Source organism: Myotis yumanensis, unplaced genomic scaffold (genome assembly GCF_028538775.1).
Source record: "Myotis yumanensis isolate MYYU_CA2020_CCGP unplaced genomic scaffold, mMyoYum1.0.hap1 SCAF_1, whole genome shotgun sequence".
In the NCBI taxonomy this organism is placed as follows: domain Eukaryota; kingdom Metazoa; phylum Chordata; class Mammalia; order Chiroptera; family Vespertilionidae; genus Myotis; species Myotis yumanensis.
The window spans coordinates 39,268,403-39,286,491 of NW_027223752.1; the positions used below are offsets into that span (position 1 = coordinate 39,268,403).

Sequence of the window (18,089 nt, forward strand, 5' to 3'; positions counted from 1 at the left end):
CAATAAGTTAGTGCCACATGGAAATCCGCCTATGAATTGGTCCTATCTGAGCACAAAGTGGCTATTAGTAAACACTCATTGTATTTCACTGAAACCTGGACCGGGATTTTTAAAGAAGGTGGGTGCCCCACACCTTTGTTTAGTCCTTGTCTCCAGGCACTTCAGTCATAGTGTGCACCCGCCTCCCTCCTCCACACTAAAATGAGGCAGCCTGATTTGCCTTTTGTTTTTCTTTCCTCCGGTCTCCGCTATTGTGACTGCCTAACAAGGTTAATATGCTGCTGCTGTAAGTATTATCATTTGGGAGGTAATTATCACACAGAGCCAATCCTGCACATGCTGAGAGGCTTGGGAACTTGTTTTAACTGGCAGGGCGGCTTAATGACAGTGTTTGACAAGGACCATTACATGTGTGTATATACACACACGTACACATTGGAGACAGAGGCATGGCAATGATGGAGCTGGAGAGAGAGAACCTGCAGCAGAATAGCTAACATTTTTTTAACATAGCACTTGTATCAGTAACATTAGCTTGTTGACCTCATTTAATAGGGAAGAAAATGAAATTCGGGGAGGTTAAATCAAATGTCGAGGCCATGCAGTAATTGTGTGGCAGGCGCAGGAAAAGGACAGAACAGAGCTGCTAAATGGTTGGAGAATTGCCTTCCCATGAACCAAATTCAATAGCTAATCAAATGTTTCTAATTCTCAATGGTGACTTTTTCAAAAGCATTTGCAAATGCGCGTCAGGAATTTAGATGTCTCCCAGACACTATAAGCTGCTTTTCACCTGGACCACCCACTGCCTACAGGTGTGGAGACTATCCTGCACCATCCTAACAGCAATCATGACAACAATATTTGGAATACTGACCACATGTACTAAATGAGATGGTACCTTGGAAGGGCCTGGAATGATTCCTTGGCACATGGTTATGGGATGTAGGTTAAGATTAGTTCATGTTGCTACCTCATTTATATACTGTTTCTGAATCAGATCTATAAGCTAGTTTCAGTAATTTTCAAATAGCCTCTTTTATCTTCCCTAGCATACCTTTAATTTGAAAAAACAACAACACAGCAATTTATACTTTATAACATGAGCACTTTCACCAAAAAGATGGTAGATAGATAGATAGATGATAGATAGATATATTTTATATATATATATATCTAAGTCTACATTATCTATCTATCATCTATCTATCTATCTACCTATCTACCTACCTATCTACCTATCTGTCTACTTACCTACCAGATGAATAGAGAAAAGATTAAACTTAAAAAGGCAGATATGCCCAATCACATACTTTTCCTTGGGATGAATTTGGTTTATAGAGGTTCAGCTGCTTGGTACTCTCTCTATCCCATTCAAGGATGAGTCAGGGAAATAGAGTTCAACCTTGAGATGTCACCATAATAAACACACACACACACACAAACACACACACACACACACACACACACACACACACACACAATACCCCTATCTATGGCTCTCTTGTTTTATTTTTATCCTCCTGACCCAGCTGAACCATTCCAGACCATTTTTTCTGCCCAAAATTTTATAACTAAGATTGTACAGTGGACACCCATAAACCCAACACCTAGATTTTTCAATTGTGATGTTTTGCTCTATTTGTGCTATGGACTAAATGTATACATCTTCCCAAAATTCGTATGTTAAAGCCCCAATCCTCAGTGAAGCCATTTGAAGGTCTGGTGGTATTTGGGGCCTTTGGAAAGTGATTAGGTCATGAGGGTGACACTCTCGTGAATGGGTTTAATACCCTTATACGAAGAGACATGAGAGAGATGATTTTTTTCTTCCTCTTGCTGTGTGAAGACATGACAAGAACGTGTCTGCCTGCCAGGAACGCTGGCACCTTGATCTTGGAGTCCCCAGCCTCCACAACCAGGAGAAATAAATTTCTATAGTTTAAGCCACCCAGTCTATGGTATTTTTGTTATAGCAGCCTGAACTAAGACAGTTTGCTTTCTTATATAAATATCCATCTATCTAAACATCAATCCATCTTAGCTATAGCCATCATTACTCCTGACCCTAAACATTTCAGCATGCTTTTCATTAACTAGAGTTCAATATTTTATGGTTCTTTTCTATATTAAGTTAAAATTCACATACAGTGAAATGTACAAATCCTAGTACCATTTAAGTTTTTAAATTAAATTTATTGGGGTGACATTGGTTAATAGGATTATATAGGTTTTAAGTGTACATTTCTATGATACATGTTCTATATATTGCATTGTGTGTCCAACACCCAAATAAGTTTTGACAAATGCGAACATCCATTTAACACAAACTTCTATTAAAATATAAAACATGTCCATCACCCCAGAATATTTCCTCCTGTTCCTGTCCAGTCCATCCTGCCACCAATACCAATCCTGAAGCAAGCACTCTTCTACTTTCTAAATTCACTATAGGTGAGTTTTGCCTATTTCAGAACTTCATATAAATGGAATGTTTGGGGGATTCCTCCATGCTGTTAAATGCCTCAGTTAATTTCATTCCTTTGTATTGCTGAATAGTATTCCACAATACAAATATATCTTAATTTGCTGATTCATTCATGAGGACATGAAGACCTTTTGTGGTTTTGGACATTATGAATAAAGCTGCTAGGAACATTCTTGTGCAGATCTTTTTTTAAACTTATAGTTAAATGCCTAAGATGGAACTGCTGGATTTTCAGTGCATTTGACTTGTATAAGAAACTGACAGGAATTTTCCCAAAGTGGTGGTTTCATTTTCCACTCCCACCAAGAATGTATTCTCCACACTTGGTGGAATTGGTCTTTTCAGTTTTAGCTATTCTGGGGGTGGCAGGAGGTGGAGACTTACATCTCTAAGTAGGCCTCCACCAGCTCCTGTTCATCAGAGTAAAACCTACCCCTCACTGAGCCTTCTCCCTAAGGATTTAACTCAAAAGTTTCGGGATGGGTCTTACATTTCTTCCAAGACCCTAATAGAGGAGAGGAACTTCATCTACTATTTGTCCAACTCTTCTATCTTGCTTGAGAAGACAAGTTTAAAATATCAGAACAGTCATCTGACTGAATCAAGCTCTGAATTCAAAGTTATCTTCTGTTTCATGATATATTTTGAGACAAAAAATTCTCACATTTAAATCCCAGCCTTTGTTTCCAGAAAGATTTAGAATCCTCAATATCCTAGACAAGGAAAGCTCCCAGTACTCAGGCTCAGCGACTCTTTCCCTTCAGATTCCCTAAGAACGATTCTTCACATTATCATAGCCACCCTGTAAGACAGGCTTGATGTCCCCTCTTACAGACTAGATAACTGCACCAATGCCAAGAGTCCTAAGCACAAGATCTGTGACCCTTGCATATACATATTCCTACATGTGTCTCTCCCCTGGCAGGCACCTCCTTCATGGCGGGCTCTTCCATGGGGCTTTTTGGTCCCACATCCTCCCATCACCTCCACCTTGGAGGCCAGTGCACTTGGCAAGGTCTCTCCACCACCCCCGCTCCCAGGCCCACTCATTTCCCCACTTGCATCCTCTCTCCTCCTGTTTCTTCCAACTCTGCTCAATTACCTCATAAAACTCATGTTCCCTCATCCTTTCTCTCCCTTGTCCTCTTCCATATGGGAACTAAAAATGTATTCTAAGCTTGCCTGACGACTGCCAAAGTGGTGCTTGTGGTGTAATGAAGGGAGACATAATGAAGAACCAAAGCCGTCAACAACTAAAGCCCTTGAAAGTGGCAAGAGATCCCTTTCACAAAGGAACCTTCTACTTTCTCAACCCCTCCTAATTGTGCTGGATTTTCCTCAAGGACCAGCATTCTACATAAACAAAAAACTTTTGTCTTCCCTTTTGGGTTTCTGTTTTAATTACTAGCACCGCAGCAACATTGTCTTTTATTACTTTGGTTGCAAAGACACAGCATGTCAATTACATTTTAAGTTAAATTGCAACACTATGTCTAAGAAAAATCATGTTGTAAATGCCAAACTGACTTAAACTTCTGGAATCAAATCAATTTCTAAATTATTTTTTCCTATTTTGTTGTAAACATTTATCGTAAGAATTTCCCTTTGATGTATTTTCTTTCATATAGAAATGTATGAAAATATAATAATAGCATCCTCAACATCGCAGCTTTATATGCAATAGCCCTACCTAGAAAGTATATATTATGACCTCATTTTACAGATGAGGAAACTGAGATTCAGAAAACTTTAGCAACTCACAACTAGGAAGTGGCAGAGCCTGAATTTACATATTAGTTTGTTGGCCTCCAGCTGATGTTTTCATAGCCACCATGCTGTCCTCCCCCATCTCCTATATTTCCTGGTACCACCCAGCATACAACATAAAGTTTCCCAGCATCCACTGGAAAGAGCCATCACTGTGTGATCCACCTCCCCCTAAATCTCTGCAGCGCCACTAAGTTCTTCCCCCAAAATTGTTCAGATCTCACCAAACCCCAGAAGGACAGAAAAAGAGACCAGCAAAAACTCTGAAGATAAAGCATTGAATTCAGATCTTTCATCAATCCAAAGCTATCTTAAAAAGCAAAGCTGGTCCAGAGACAGAGAGACATCGATCAGATGCTCAAACCTCAGAGGGAAGGTAGAGGGAGGTGGGGGTAAGGGGGAGAGATCAACCTAAGGACTTGTATGCATGCATATAAGCATAACCAATGGACACAGACACCAGGGGTGAGGCATGAACGGGAGTGGGGGGGTGGGGGGCAATGGGGGGATAAGGACACATATGCAATACCTTAATCAATAAAGAAAAAAAAGCAAAGCTGTATCTAACAAAGCTTACCTGTGCAAATAGCACCTAATATATATTTTAAATAGCTTTCACCTGGTTCTGAGTGTCAACACAGATTATAGTTTATGCAGCTGTATATTCTGTTATCCAGAGTGTGGGGCTTTCCACGAACTTGCTCTAATAACTTTAATACAGATTGGCTAACAAAATACCAGTGAATGGAGATTTCATGGGATGCAGCACAATTAAAGCTTAAATAGAATAAGAGCCCCGCCCCTAAATAAAGAGTAAGAGCTCAGATTTGGTTGGTAGAACCAACTTTTTTCTATCAGCTATGCTGGCTCTTCATCGATGCTGACATGAGGCCAGAGTTTATTGCCCTGCGCAGCCTATCATGTAGTTATTGATTTCATCCTAATTTCAGGAAGACTTTGTTGCTGATGGCGACAGGCTCACTTGCACTTCACTCTACCCCCTTCTAATTTACCTTTCTATACTTGAAAGGCTGGAAATTCAACATTTTTCAGACTCTCTTGCAGCTAGCATTCTGGATACAAATTTGGATCCTTTGAGTAGATGTACTTACATGAGATCCACAAGGCAGAACAGAGGCAAAAATTATCTTCCTGACCCCCCTTTAAGCTGTTTTTTGCTGACAAACAAGATCATTAAAGGTAAACTCATTGTTAGCAGCATCATTCCAGTGCTCAATCTCTAACTTCTTGGGCTTTGAAAGGTAGTTGGCAGGAGCTGCTTTCTTATTCTGATTTCCTGAACCCTGGACTGCAACTATTGGAGTAAGTCTTGAGCCCTTTTTTCCAGTGATCTCAGAAGTGGTGAGGCAGGCCGGTGTTGCCCCAGATCTTCCTCCTCCATCAACACCATAACCACTAACATTTCTAGTATCCTCACTATGTGTTAGGCACTGTGCTAACACTGTACATAAATCATTTTATTTGCACCCCAAAAGAAACCCCATGAGGAAGATATTATTAATTATTTTTTTCTCTAAATGAGTGTACCAAGATTAAGACAAGCGCATTGCACAGATCAGAGCAAAGCTAGTAGGTAAGCAAGTAGACCTGCCTCTTTGAAGGTGTTTGAGAGCCTTGAATCTGCAGGAAAATATCCTGTTTATCCAGTCACGGAAAGGTAATTTCCCATACATATTATGATGCTGAAAAGACACCATTCTTTTCTCTTACATAATATACACATAGAGGTCAGCCTATTTCATGTCAAGATATGTCTAAGTATCAAAGAAGCCTCCAATCTAATTAAATAGAAAGACAATTAAAAAGCACAGAGGTGTCACTCTGTAAAAGACTCTCTAAGCTATACCAAGATCACTTTTATTGTAAAAGTTAAAGACTTAAGATGAAAGCTCACACAGCCTTGTACTTGCTCCTGGAAGGAACAGAGCTGGGGGAATAGACATGCACTTACCAGGCGCTCTGTTCACAGCGAGGTTTCGGAAATGGCTGCCTTTGATCATTTCCACAGATAATCGCCCCGTTGTGGCATTGTAGGACAGCCCCACCAACAGCTCTGGTGCCCCTCCATGAGACAGCGACTGCGTGGATGAAGCACTATCACTGTGAGAAACGGCAGATGGGCTGAGCGGAGACTCTCCACTCTGGAGGGGAAGAAAAACAAAGGATCCATTGGTGCACGCTGCACTTCTCTCTCTTACAGAAAGCCAATATTATGTTTGGTGAAATTGTGGCCCAGTCTCAATGGCTGCCAAAGATTACGAAGGAAGGGCGCACTCCGTGGGAATGATAATGGGCCTGGGGAGCCGGCCGGGGACGAGATCCCCTGCATTATTAACTGACATCTTTGTTTCAAGAGCTGTCTCCATTCAATAATTCCTCTCCAAAGACAAAACGAACCAAGATGTTATTACTAGTGTAAATCAAACCCTCTAAGATACACAGAGAGCTAATAATACATTTAATATAGACCAAAATTCCCTCCTGTGTGATTTGTGCTCGAGTGCTTCTACGGAACCCATCCACTCCGTTCTCTGCAGCTTTGTGATGAATGGAGCAATTCAAAGGGCATTTTGTCTTCGCTGGGAAAAGAAATGACCACTGGATGTCTACCACCGCATAGGACATTTGGTCCCTAGTTCTGCTTCTAAGGTTGCCAGGAATATGCCTGATGCTCTGTTTTTCCTCCTAAGAACTAAATGACATTGAAAATGAGCACTTTTACAACTTTTTGATAAGGAAGCTGACACATGGACTGAGATCTCAGAGACCTGGCAGGCAACAGGTGAGCCCAGGGAAGAGCCTCGGCCTTCTGTTTATTCACGTGCTTGCTTCTCCAAAGCACCCTCTTGATGCAAAGACACATCAAGAAGAAGAGAGGGAAATCGATCACCAAGTTGATTCTCCTTCAGGAAGGGGGAGTAGGAATCAGCCTTGCAAGGGAAACCAGCCAGCCTCCTGGGGCCACCACTTCCTCCACCAGAAATAAGTACATGGAACTTTGCTCAAACCTTTCTTCTCCACATCTAATATCATTTCCTAAAACTTCTTATCAGATACTCCAATGAATAAATGAATTAAGAGTAATTAAGTATTCTTTACATCTGTAGGAAAATATCCTGTTTATCCAGCCACCTAGAGCCCCTGCTTTCATGGAACACAATTTGTAAACTATAGGGCCAGGTGGTTTTGATAAGCACCTTAGATAAGAACCTATTGGGTATGATAACCTGACAATGGAATATTTGTTTAGTTTTGGATGAGGATCCCCCCTCCCCTGTGTTTCTACAGAAGCATCTACTGTGGGCTGCATAGCTTGCCTCTCCCAGCAAATTCCCAATCCTTATAAACCTCTCAGGCCACAGTGCATATAATCATGCTTAACTAATAACTGGCGAATGAAAAATTTTTTATCCTCAGAGTTCTTTCATACTGATTCATGTTCCCCACTCAACTCTGTGCTCCCAGAGCACAGCACAGGGCCTGGCACAGGTAACGGGGGTGTGATCATACCTAACCCTGAGCTCTATAGTGCTGGTAGGACACCTGACCTCCTGTGGCTTCTGTTGTTCACGATTTCAGATATGCTTTACTCAGAGCTCAAGGAAAAATAAGGGTTTGAGCAGAGATGCGACGTGATCTGGCTTATGCTTTAAAACAGGGGTCCTCAAACTTTTTAAACAGGGGGCCAGCTCACTGTCCCTCAGACCATTGGAGGGCCAGACTATAGTTTTTAAAAAAAACTATGAACAAATTCCTATGCACACTGCACATATCTTATTTTGAAGTAAGAAAACAAAACGGGAACAAATACAGTATTTGTATTTGCATGTGGCCCGCGGGCCGTAGTTTGAGGACCCCTGCTTTAAAAGGCTCATTCTGAGCCCATGTTGGGCATAGTCTGAGGGGCAGAGACAAAAGCAGGGAGAACGTAGGAGGCCATTTCTTCCAGCAGAGAGTTCTGGTTGTATTTTTGAAGACAGAGCCAATAGGATTTCAGGTGGAAAGGAGAGAAGTCACAAATGACTTGTAAGATTTTTGATCTGAGCAACTAGAAGGATGAAATTGCCTTTAGCCAAGATTGGAAGACCATAGGTGGAATAGAATTAGGGAGGCAAAAATCAGGATGTCGACTCAGGAGATAGTAATTTTGAGACATCTACTAAAAATATAATTGGCTGGATCTCTCACCGCTACACTCTAACCTTTCTGACTCCTTTCCTCTTCTTCAGACATGATGAGTACCTTCCCACCCCAACACCAGCGTGTGCCATTCCCTCTGTCTGACATCCTTGTCCTCCACATGTCACCAGCTTTTTTCTTGATTTCTTGAATTCTGTATTTTATCACCACCTCAAAGAAACTGTCTCTGACTCTTTTGAACAAACAGCAGCCTCAGTCATTGTCTTTCCTTCCTGCTTTGGTTTACCTACGGTAGCCCTCCTCCGCCAGATTGTAAGCTCCCTGAGGATGGAACAATCGCCTGTTTTGTCCTTTCCTGAATCCCCTTCATGGCACCTGACACAGAACAGGCACTCAGTAAACATCTCTGAATGAATGACTGACTGGCCCAAGAGAGCGACCTGATCTTTTTACATGTTTTTTAAAAGGTAATAGTCACACTACACATTACCGATGGGCAATAGTGAGATGCCCATCTTGCAGACATACAAGCTGCACTTTCTTTCCTCAAAAGCCCAGGGGAGGCAGAGGATGGGGCAGATGGAGGCGTTTGGTCATATAAATGGAAGGTCTTCAAAGCGGCTTGAGTTTTAGGCGACTGTTTGCAGCCGTAAGCACATGTGTCAAGCACCTCACCTTGAGAGTCCCATCTCTGAGTGCATCATAATGCATATTGTGGGAGGAGCAGGAGTATGGGTGGTAGGACCATTTATTAACTAACTAGCCACCTCTCCTGGTTTTCTCATGCCCAACACACACTGTGCTCTTATTTCTTAAAATGGACATCCATCAGGTTATAAGGAAGACAGGCATGAAAAACCCAGGGAAGCATAAAGTGCAAATCATGGCTTATAAGGATGAGGAGAACCAAATGGAAAATTATATTAAAGTGTTGAATTTCACAGGCCGAATGTACTAAATCAAGGGCTGACAATTCCACATCCTTGAACACACCACGTCACTGGCAGCACCATCTAACCTACTCACACTGATGTTACTTCTTGGCTCCAGAACCAGAGTCACTTTCATTTCCCCTTCTGGGTGCAGGTGGCTGAGATAGAACAGCTTCTCTCCCATCATTCTCTCACGGGTCATCTTGCGGGCAGCGTACAGGCGGAAGCGGACGGCACAGACAGCCACATCTCTGGGCTCCAGCTTGGTGAAGGTGACCTTCTCCTTGAAGACAGGGTTGGGCCCTCTCTGAATGCTCGTCCTGCCCCTCTGTTTCTTACTGGGCAGCAGGACTACATGAACTTGCCAGGAGTTGATGCCACTTCGGTCCTTATCCGGGAGGCCCTGTGCTCTCACAATGGTCACTGTGAGTTTCTGGCTGGCAGCTCTATATTCAAAGATGACATCCAGATTACCACACTTTGAGATGGGCTCTGGGACCCCTGATGGCAGCTGAAAATCAGCCCCATCCTGCTCCTGTTGTAGACAAAGGAAAAGATTAGGAATGGAAATGATAATACCCACTGCATTTCGGTGAGACGATGCCCCTCTGCTCCTTCAGAACCCTGCACTTTTTAACTGTGGGCTCAGATCCCTCTATATTAGAAAGGTATATTTATTAGTCTATCTCTCCATTAGATTGTGAATTTTTTGAGGGCACAGTGCCTGAAACACAGGGAGACTTCATGAATGCTTTTGGAACAAATGAACAAAGCTTTTATGTTTCACAGTATCTTTCTCTCAAAAAGCATAACTGACCACTATCATTGAAACCAACTGAGATGCAAAATCTAAAATGAGTAAGCTACACAACTGCCGAGGGGTAACTTTACCTTAAGTCCCAAGAGAAATGGTTGAGCCTGGACCTGTGCTCTATGGGCCAGGACCTCCTGAAGACAAGAATCCTAATAAAATCAGGGACATGGACAGGTGATTCCTCAGTAGATATTCAGTCTACATGGGAGAAAAGCTTAGGGCAGAGCTTCTCAAATGCCTGTGTGGACTTGAATCATCAGGAGATTCTTACTCAGTAGGACTGGGGTGGGGCCCGAGATTCTACATTTTTCAGATGCTGAGGAGGATATCACAGTTGTCCTCAAAGCACATTTTGAGTAGCAAAGGTCTAGGGTGGCATCCCCAGCAGCCATTTAGTGAGCAGCAACATTGGACTTGGAGACAGAACACCTAGGCTGAATGTATACACGAGTGTCAAGCAGAAATCATCAATCTACCACTGACTAGCTTTTTGATCCTGGCCAAATAGACCATCCTTTCTGTACTCTCATTAGAAAAAAAAAAAAGAGAGCATTAAGATGCCTACTTGATAGAGTGCTGTTGTGAGGTTTTAACAGATGTGAAAAAAATACCTGGCTCAGAACAGACTCCATAAATATCTATTCCCATGAATAGACTGGTGCTACCTATTTTCAAACAGGCTCCCCTCATTATGAAATATCACCTTTAGACAGCAATTCACCTGTAGCCAGTCAGATCTGATGACCTCACCGAGAAAACTGAGCTGAGCTGCATTTACTGTAATGAGTCACCCTCCAACAGACTATAAATCATGTCAACCTAATTTGATTTTCCCTCCGAAGGCATGACTCTTGCCCATAACTAAACTTTGGTCTGATTTCTTATTGTAAATCAGAATCAGTCCTTATTTATGTAATGGAACACCAAACTTCGCTAATTCAAAAACCTCTTTATTTAAATTATATATATATATATATATATATATATATATAAAATAAAACACCAGAATAATGCACACGCAGCAACATAACTTTCCAACAGAGTTCAAGTAAAAGTGCATAGTTCTCTGGAATGAGACAGCCTTAGGAATCCCAGGTCTACCTCCTGCTACCTCAGTGACATTGGGCAAGTTATTTAATCTTTTCCACTTCCTATTTTTCTAAATATTAACATGGAGAGGATACCTACTTTATAGGGTTGTTGTGAAAATTAAAGGACTTGACTTATAGAAGACTCTCTTAAGATTCACATTAGTCTACCAGGAAAATTTAGGCTTCTTGCAAAATAAGGGTAGCTTCTTCTATCTTTTCCTCTGAGCATGCATGCATTCATGTGTGAGTGTTTCTATTCAGAGGTTCTTGGTTTCAAGTCATAAAAGTGGTTGCTATAGAGACTTTTGAATACAACTGACTAGTGTAGATATAATATTAGCAGCAAGTCTCCAAGGAGTGAGGCCAACTCAAAACTCAAGTCACAGACTTCTGTTAAAATTCCCATCTATTTTAGTCTACTCGTGATCATCTCTATATTGCTTGTCAGAACATAAGTAATAATAGCCAGCCAACATGGCTCACTGGTTGAGCACTGAGCTATGAACCAGGAGGTCATGTTTCAATTCCGGGTCAGGGCACATGCCTACGTTGTGGGGTTGATCTCCAGTAGGGGGAGTGCAGAAGGCAGCCAATCAATGATTCTCTCTTGTCATTGATGTTTCTCTCTCTCTCTCCCTCTCCCTTCCTCTCTGAAATCAATAAAAATATATTTAAAAAAATAAGTAATAATATATAACATATAATTAGCCCTCCCTTATGCCAGGTACCATACTAAACCCTTTATAGACTACAAAAGCCTGCTTTTATGCACTTCAAACTTTCTTGGCCTCACCTTTTATTCCATCTTCCCCTACAGGCCCAGACTGTCTGGGCTCTAAGTGGCTTTAGCCTGGAGAAACTTAATAAAGCCTTACCTCCTGCCATGCCACATAGCTCTTAGCTCCCACCCAGCAGAGGCTCTCTGCTGATGTCAAGACGTGGAAAGTCCCAGAATCCTGCTTGGCACTCATGTATAGAAAGTCCAGAGTGTGGGGAGACTTCATGCCTCATACACTAAACTTTTCTCCCCTTGGAAAGATGTCCTGAGATTAGTTTGTACAGCTTCACAGAGTACAGTCCCACAGGATCAAGCCATGAGTCACACTTAATGGTGCCAACTTGATTATACTCATAATGACACTCCGTTCTTCCCTGCCTCACTCCCATGTCCCTCACTCTTCCTTGGGTTTGCATGTCCTGTCCTTTTTGGGAAATGCAGCTAAGAAATATTATCTTTTAAAATATTCACTTTAACCTAATGAGGTATGTATTTTAATATCTTCCTTTTTATAGGAAACCAAGGCTTAGAAAGGCTAAGTAATTCATTCCATGCCCCCAACATCATAAGCCCAGCCAGGACTATCCAGGATTTACCCATATTAATGCTTAAAATCCCAACCATTATGTTGAACCATGATGTCTCCCTTCTTCTCCCCAAAACCTTTCACCATTGCAATTTCTGTGTATAGTAACTGTGTGAGATGCAGAGGGAATAAGATTGGAGAAGAGAGTTGAAAACATGCACTACTTGGAATTTCACATCCTTTTAGGCCCTGCTCTTAATACTAGTTAACAGTTCCCAGTTCTGTCATCAACTTCAATGCCAAGGTAAAAATATCCTAGTTAATGACTTTCTCTCCACTTATCCCTCAGGCTGTCTATTCAGATAAATGCTCACTGCACCTGCGGGTTTGTGGTAAAGTCCTGGGAGGGGAGAGGCCTGAAATAACTGAGTAAGACAACTCCAGGCAGAGACCAGGCTGTGGATGGGGACATGCAAACTGCAGCCCATGAAAACGTAGCCCCTTCCTTCGATGGTCTGAAATGAAGATTTGTGAAGGCAGGTACTTTCAGAGCAATTAATCATCTCAACACATATTACCTATCACCAGGCAACTAAAGCCACTCCTCACGTGGGTACGGTTAATACCACTAATCCATTTGACCTTCCTGCAAGGTAAAAATCTCTTCATTTTTATCCCCATTTGGCAGATTTTAATTAACTTCTCAAGGCCGACCAGTTAATCAGTGGGAACAGATGAAAAGTGGGACACCCCCCTCCCTGTGTGCTCAGCATCACCAGCCACCTTCCCATCGTCCTCCCCACCAAGCCTTGGGTGTGCAGGGAAAAGTCTTCCCGGCCAGGAAGCACAGCGCATGGAAATCCATCAGACTAACAGGGAGTCACACTGCGTGACCTGTTTCCTTCTGAGTCCAAATAAAATTGGATTCCTTTAGCTCTAATAGCCTGGGTTTTTCTTTAGGATGGGAATACTTGTGCCACATTGTCAAAAAAAAACCCATGTAGGTTTAAAGATTTTTCTATCAAATTGAAAGCCTCTTTTGTCTTAGTAAAATAGTATTGATGTCATCTGTGTGGCCCAGATTAAACAGACCCACGATATGTTCCCGATGCCAGATACAGGGGGGAAGACAGGGCTCTTAATACAGCTGAGAGGCAAATAAATCAATTCTTAAAAGGCGAGCTAAGCCTGCCAAGCAGGCAGTTACAGGAACTGTCTCCGAGCTGCATTTGAGGTTCTACTGTAAGAGCACAAATTACAGTTTTTGTCTCAAAATAGATATAGGAGGTTGAATGGAGCACACAGAGATGTCTGGGTATTTTGGGAGCCTGAGAACATTTAGTGCCCTCAACACCAAGTCTTCTATTAAAGCTCCACGAGGCAGGCAAATGGGCGATTACCTGGAGAAGCAATTCCGGGCTAATGGCATAGTGATCAAGGGGACGGAGTATCACTAGGTAGGTAAACAGTGCTGTTTTGTTTTTGTAGTGAGGGAGCCAAATAGAACGTTACTGCGTGGGATTTAGTATGACTCTTGGCAGTAAACTGACAAGAAAGCACAATTGTTTTACAAAACGTATAAGGTTAATAGCTTTGGGTGTCTCTAATATGAAGGGCTGCTTTTAACAAGCTGCACATACATATCTGAGTTACCATCTCCTGTCCTTAGCAGAAACACCAATACAGGAGCATGTACACACATGTGCATATTTATCTCCTTACGCTCTCTCTGCATGCCTCAGTGTGTCAGGATTGGAACATGATTTCCTGTAATTGTTTTCCTTCTCCTTGGTGAGCATTTGGTGTTTATGACAGTCCAGGCCCTAATAAGAGATTTACCCTGTTTATTTTCTCAGTCAGACTGATGCTAACAAAACCCATTCACCCTTCTCCTTCCTCTATCCTCACAAATTACAAAGAAGTTTTATATATTTATATATGACTTATTTCATCAAAATTAATTTCAGTGAAGGTATTAGACACCACAATTGAATATCTCTTAATGTTACAGAATCATTTTAGGAGGGATCTAGCTTATAAGGAATAACCGTGAATGCCTGTAAGATAAAACAATATTTGCAAAATCCTTATCACAGTGCTTGGCACATAGTAATTGCTCAATAAATGGTAATTTCTAGCACCATCCCCTCCAGTCCAACCTTTGGTTAGCTAGGTATATTCTGGAGTAAGTTTTAATTGAAAAATAAATTTAGAAGCAGCATCTTTTATCGTAGATTTACTTCAGAAAGCAAAGTCAATGGCCAGACTAATGCCATCTCTTAGACCTTCAATTCAATGAAAAGCCAACAAATATACTGCAAGATTGTCATCATAATATCATGTATAATTTCATTTGGAGGGCCACTGTATTTTAATTTAATTTTCAAATAATTCTCATATTCAAATAATCATTACTCAAGATTTGGAGTAAATGAAAATAGATTCCAATTAATTAAAAACATTTTTAAAAAGTCTCTCTAAAGAACTAAAATCTCCTTTATGTAAAAAAGAAGCCTAGCTGTTTCTGGGCCCATTATGCCACCATTCTTCTTTCTTTTTTTTCAATTTCGATAGAAATTTATATGATTCTTTCACTGGTCCACATAGGTGTCAGATCTTGGTCATCTGAACAAAAGTTTATTTAAATAAGGGCTCTTTAGGTCTTCGTTTAAGGCAATGCTTTCTTTTTGGAAAAATCTTTTCTTGAAGGCTGGGGAGGGGAGGGGAGCAAGAACTAGACAGAGCACAAAACACTGAAGCAAAAAAAAAAATGGAAAACAAGTCACTTGCCTCTGGACTCCACACGGAGGAGCTGTCAGTGGCATAGGAGTCTTCAAGTCCCCGGTTATTAAAAGCGGCTTCCATCTCCAAGCTGCCCTCTGTGGACTGGCGACTGAGCCTGTGGACCACACTGGTCTCCTGGGGAGATGCACCATGGTGCCTGGTATCCCCCACCTCACATAGGGACTGTGCATGGGCAGAGGTGGGCTCATCTTCACCATAAGACAAATTCTCAGAATAATGCAGTTGCCTTGCTCCATCCAAATCTAAATTTGCAATAAGGAAACTATTTCAAATATATTATTAGTTTATACATTTTATCTAGAGAAACTGAGCAATAGCAACTACATCAATCAAAACCTCAAAAACAAAACCCATAAAGTAACACCTGCAGAAACATAATTTCACTCATACAGTGGATAAACTTGGTCCATATATTCAAAAAGACCATTGGTTCATTATGTGGGGTAAAGGTTAAGTACTTTCTAATAATATGAGTATAAAAGATATGTATTTCTATTAGGAGAATAAATTAAACACATTAGCATTTTGTTGGAGCCAATGACCCCAAGACTTTGGGGATGGATCTAGGAAGCAAGAACAGCAATCTACTATGGAGACCACATGGTCTCCTGACTCTACCATTCTTTTTTTTCTCTTCCATGTTCAACATATTACCCTCTGCTCAAAAGGCTTCAGTGGTTTTCTCAAGAAGAAAGTTCTTTACTTGATCCATGCAAAGAACACTAGACTTGGATTCAGATATTCTGGATTTAAGAACTTGAATAATTTGAGCTGCCTGAGCCTTTGTTTCCTTATCTATAAAATGATGATATAAGTCATCAGAGAGACACATCAAATAATATCTGCCTGGTAGCCACAAAACCTTCCATAAATATCAGCCTTGCTTACTTGTCTGGCCACACTGGCCTCATCCAACCCAACACACCTCACTTTCTACTACCTCCCAACTCTGTCACCTGCGGCCTCACTGGCTCCTGAAAATGCTAGTTGGGTATTTCTGTTCACAGAGGTTCTCAAGCCCTCACTCTTGTCCTTTCCTCCTGTCCATCTGAAGCCTCAAAAACTCAATCTTAATGCCAGATATCAAGCTGTATTACAAAGCCACTGTTCTCAAAACTGCCTGGTACTGGCACAAGAACAGACATATAGATCAGTGGAATAGAATAGAGAGTCCAGAAATTAGCCCGAACCAATATGGTCAATTAATATTTGACAAAGGAGGCAAGAACATACAATGGAGCCAAGATAGTCTCTTCAATAAATGGTGTTGGGAAAATTGGACAGATATATGCAAGAAAATGAAACTAGACCACCAACTTACACCATACACAAGAATAAACTCAAAATGGATAAAGGACTTAAATGTACGACAGGAAACCATAAAAATTCTAGAAGAATCCAAAGGCAACAAAATCTCAGACATATGCAGAAGCAATTTCTTCACTGATACAGCTCCTAGGGCAGTTGAAACTAAAGAGAAAATGAACAAATGGGACTACATCAAAATAAAAAGCTTCTGCACAGCAAAAGAAACCATCAACAAAACAACAAGAAAACCCACCTCGTGGGAAAACATATTTGCCAACATCATATCTGATAAAGGCCTAATCTCCAAAATTTATAGGGAACTCATACAACTTAACAAAAAGAAGATAAACAATCCAATAAAAAATGGGCAAAGGATCTAAATAGACACCTTTCAAAAGAGGACATTCAGAAAGCCAAGAGACATATGAAAACATGCTTAAAGTCACTAATCATCTGAGAGATGCAAATCAAAACAACAATGAGGTACCATCTCACACCTGTCAGAATGGCTATCATCAACAAATCAACAAACGACAAGTGCTAGAGAGGATGTGGAGAAAAAGGAACACTTGTGCACTGCTGGTGGGAATGCAGACTGGTGCAGCCACTATGGAAGACAGTATGGAGTTTCCTCATAAAGCTGGAAATGGAACTCCCATTTGGCCCTGTGATCCCACTTCTAGGAATATATCCCAAGAAACCAGAAACACCAATCAGAAAGCATATGTGCACCCGTATGTTCATAGCAGCACAATTCACCATAGCTAAGATCTGGAAACAGCCTAAGTACCCATCAGTAGATGAATGGATTAGAAAACTGTGGTACATCTACACAGTGGAATACTATGCTGCTGTAAAAAAGAAGGAACTCTTACCATTTGCAACGGCATGGATGGAACTGGAGAGCATTATGCTAAGTGAAATAAGCCAGTCAATGAAGGAAAAATACCACATGATCTCACTCATTCATGGATAGTAAAGACCATTACAAACTTTTGAACAATAATAGATACAGAGGCAGAGATGCCTCAAACTGATTGTCAAACTGCAGCGGGAAGGCCAGGGAGGGTTGGGGGGCAGGAGGGAGGGGGGTAAGAGATCAACTGAAGGACTTGTATGCATGCATATAAGCATAACCAATTGACATAAGACAATAGGAGGTAAGGGAGGGCAGGGGATTGTCAAGGGTGCGGGGGGGAAGGACACATATGTAATACCCTTTGTAATACTTTTAGCAAAAAAAAATTAAAATTAAAAAAAAAGGTAAAAAATAAAAAAAAAAATAAAAAAAAAACCTCAATCTTTCTTGACTCCTTCAAACTTGGTATTTTTCTCAGACTTCTTTTTCTTCCTCCTCTCCTCTTCTCTTCTCTTCTCTTCTCTTCTCTTCTCTTCTCTTCTCTTCTCTCTCTCTCTCTC

The 18,089-nt window shown here is 41.2% G+C and overlaps 1 protein-coding gene across 1 annotated transcript in view; it reads right to left on the bottom strand.

Annotated features, from left to right (window-relative positions):
* SYT16 (synaptotagmin 16) overlaps window positions 1-18,089 on the bottom strand; it is a 105,488-nt gene that overhangs the window by 13,805 nt on the left and 73,594 nt on the right. The window contains exons 4-6 of the mRNA XM_070418782.1: window positions 15,348-15,604; window positions 9,443-9,883; window positions 6,228-6,417 (exon numbers count right to left, since the gene is read on the bottom strand). Of these exons, the coding sequence (XP_070274883.1) occupies window positions 6,228-6,417; window positions 9,443-9,883; window positions 15,348-15,604 (888 nt within the window). The remainder of the gene's footprint in view (window positions 1-6,227; window positions 6,418-9,442; window positions 9,884-15,347; window positions 15,605-18,089) is intronic.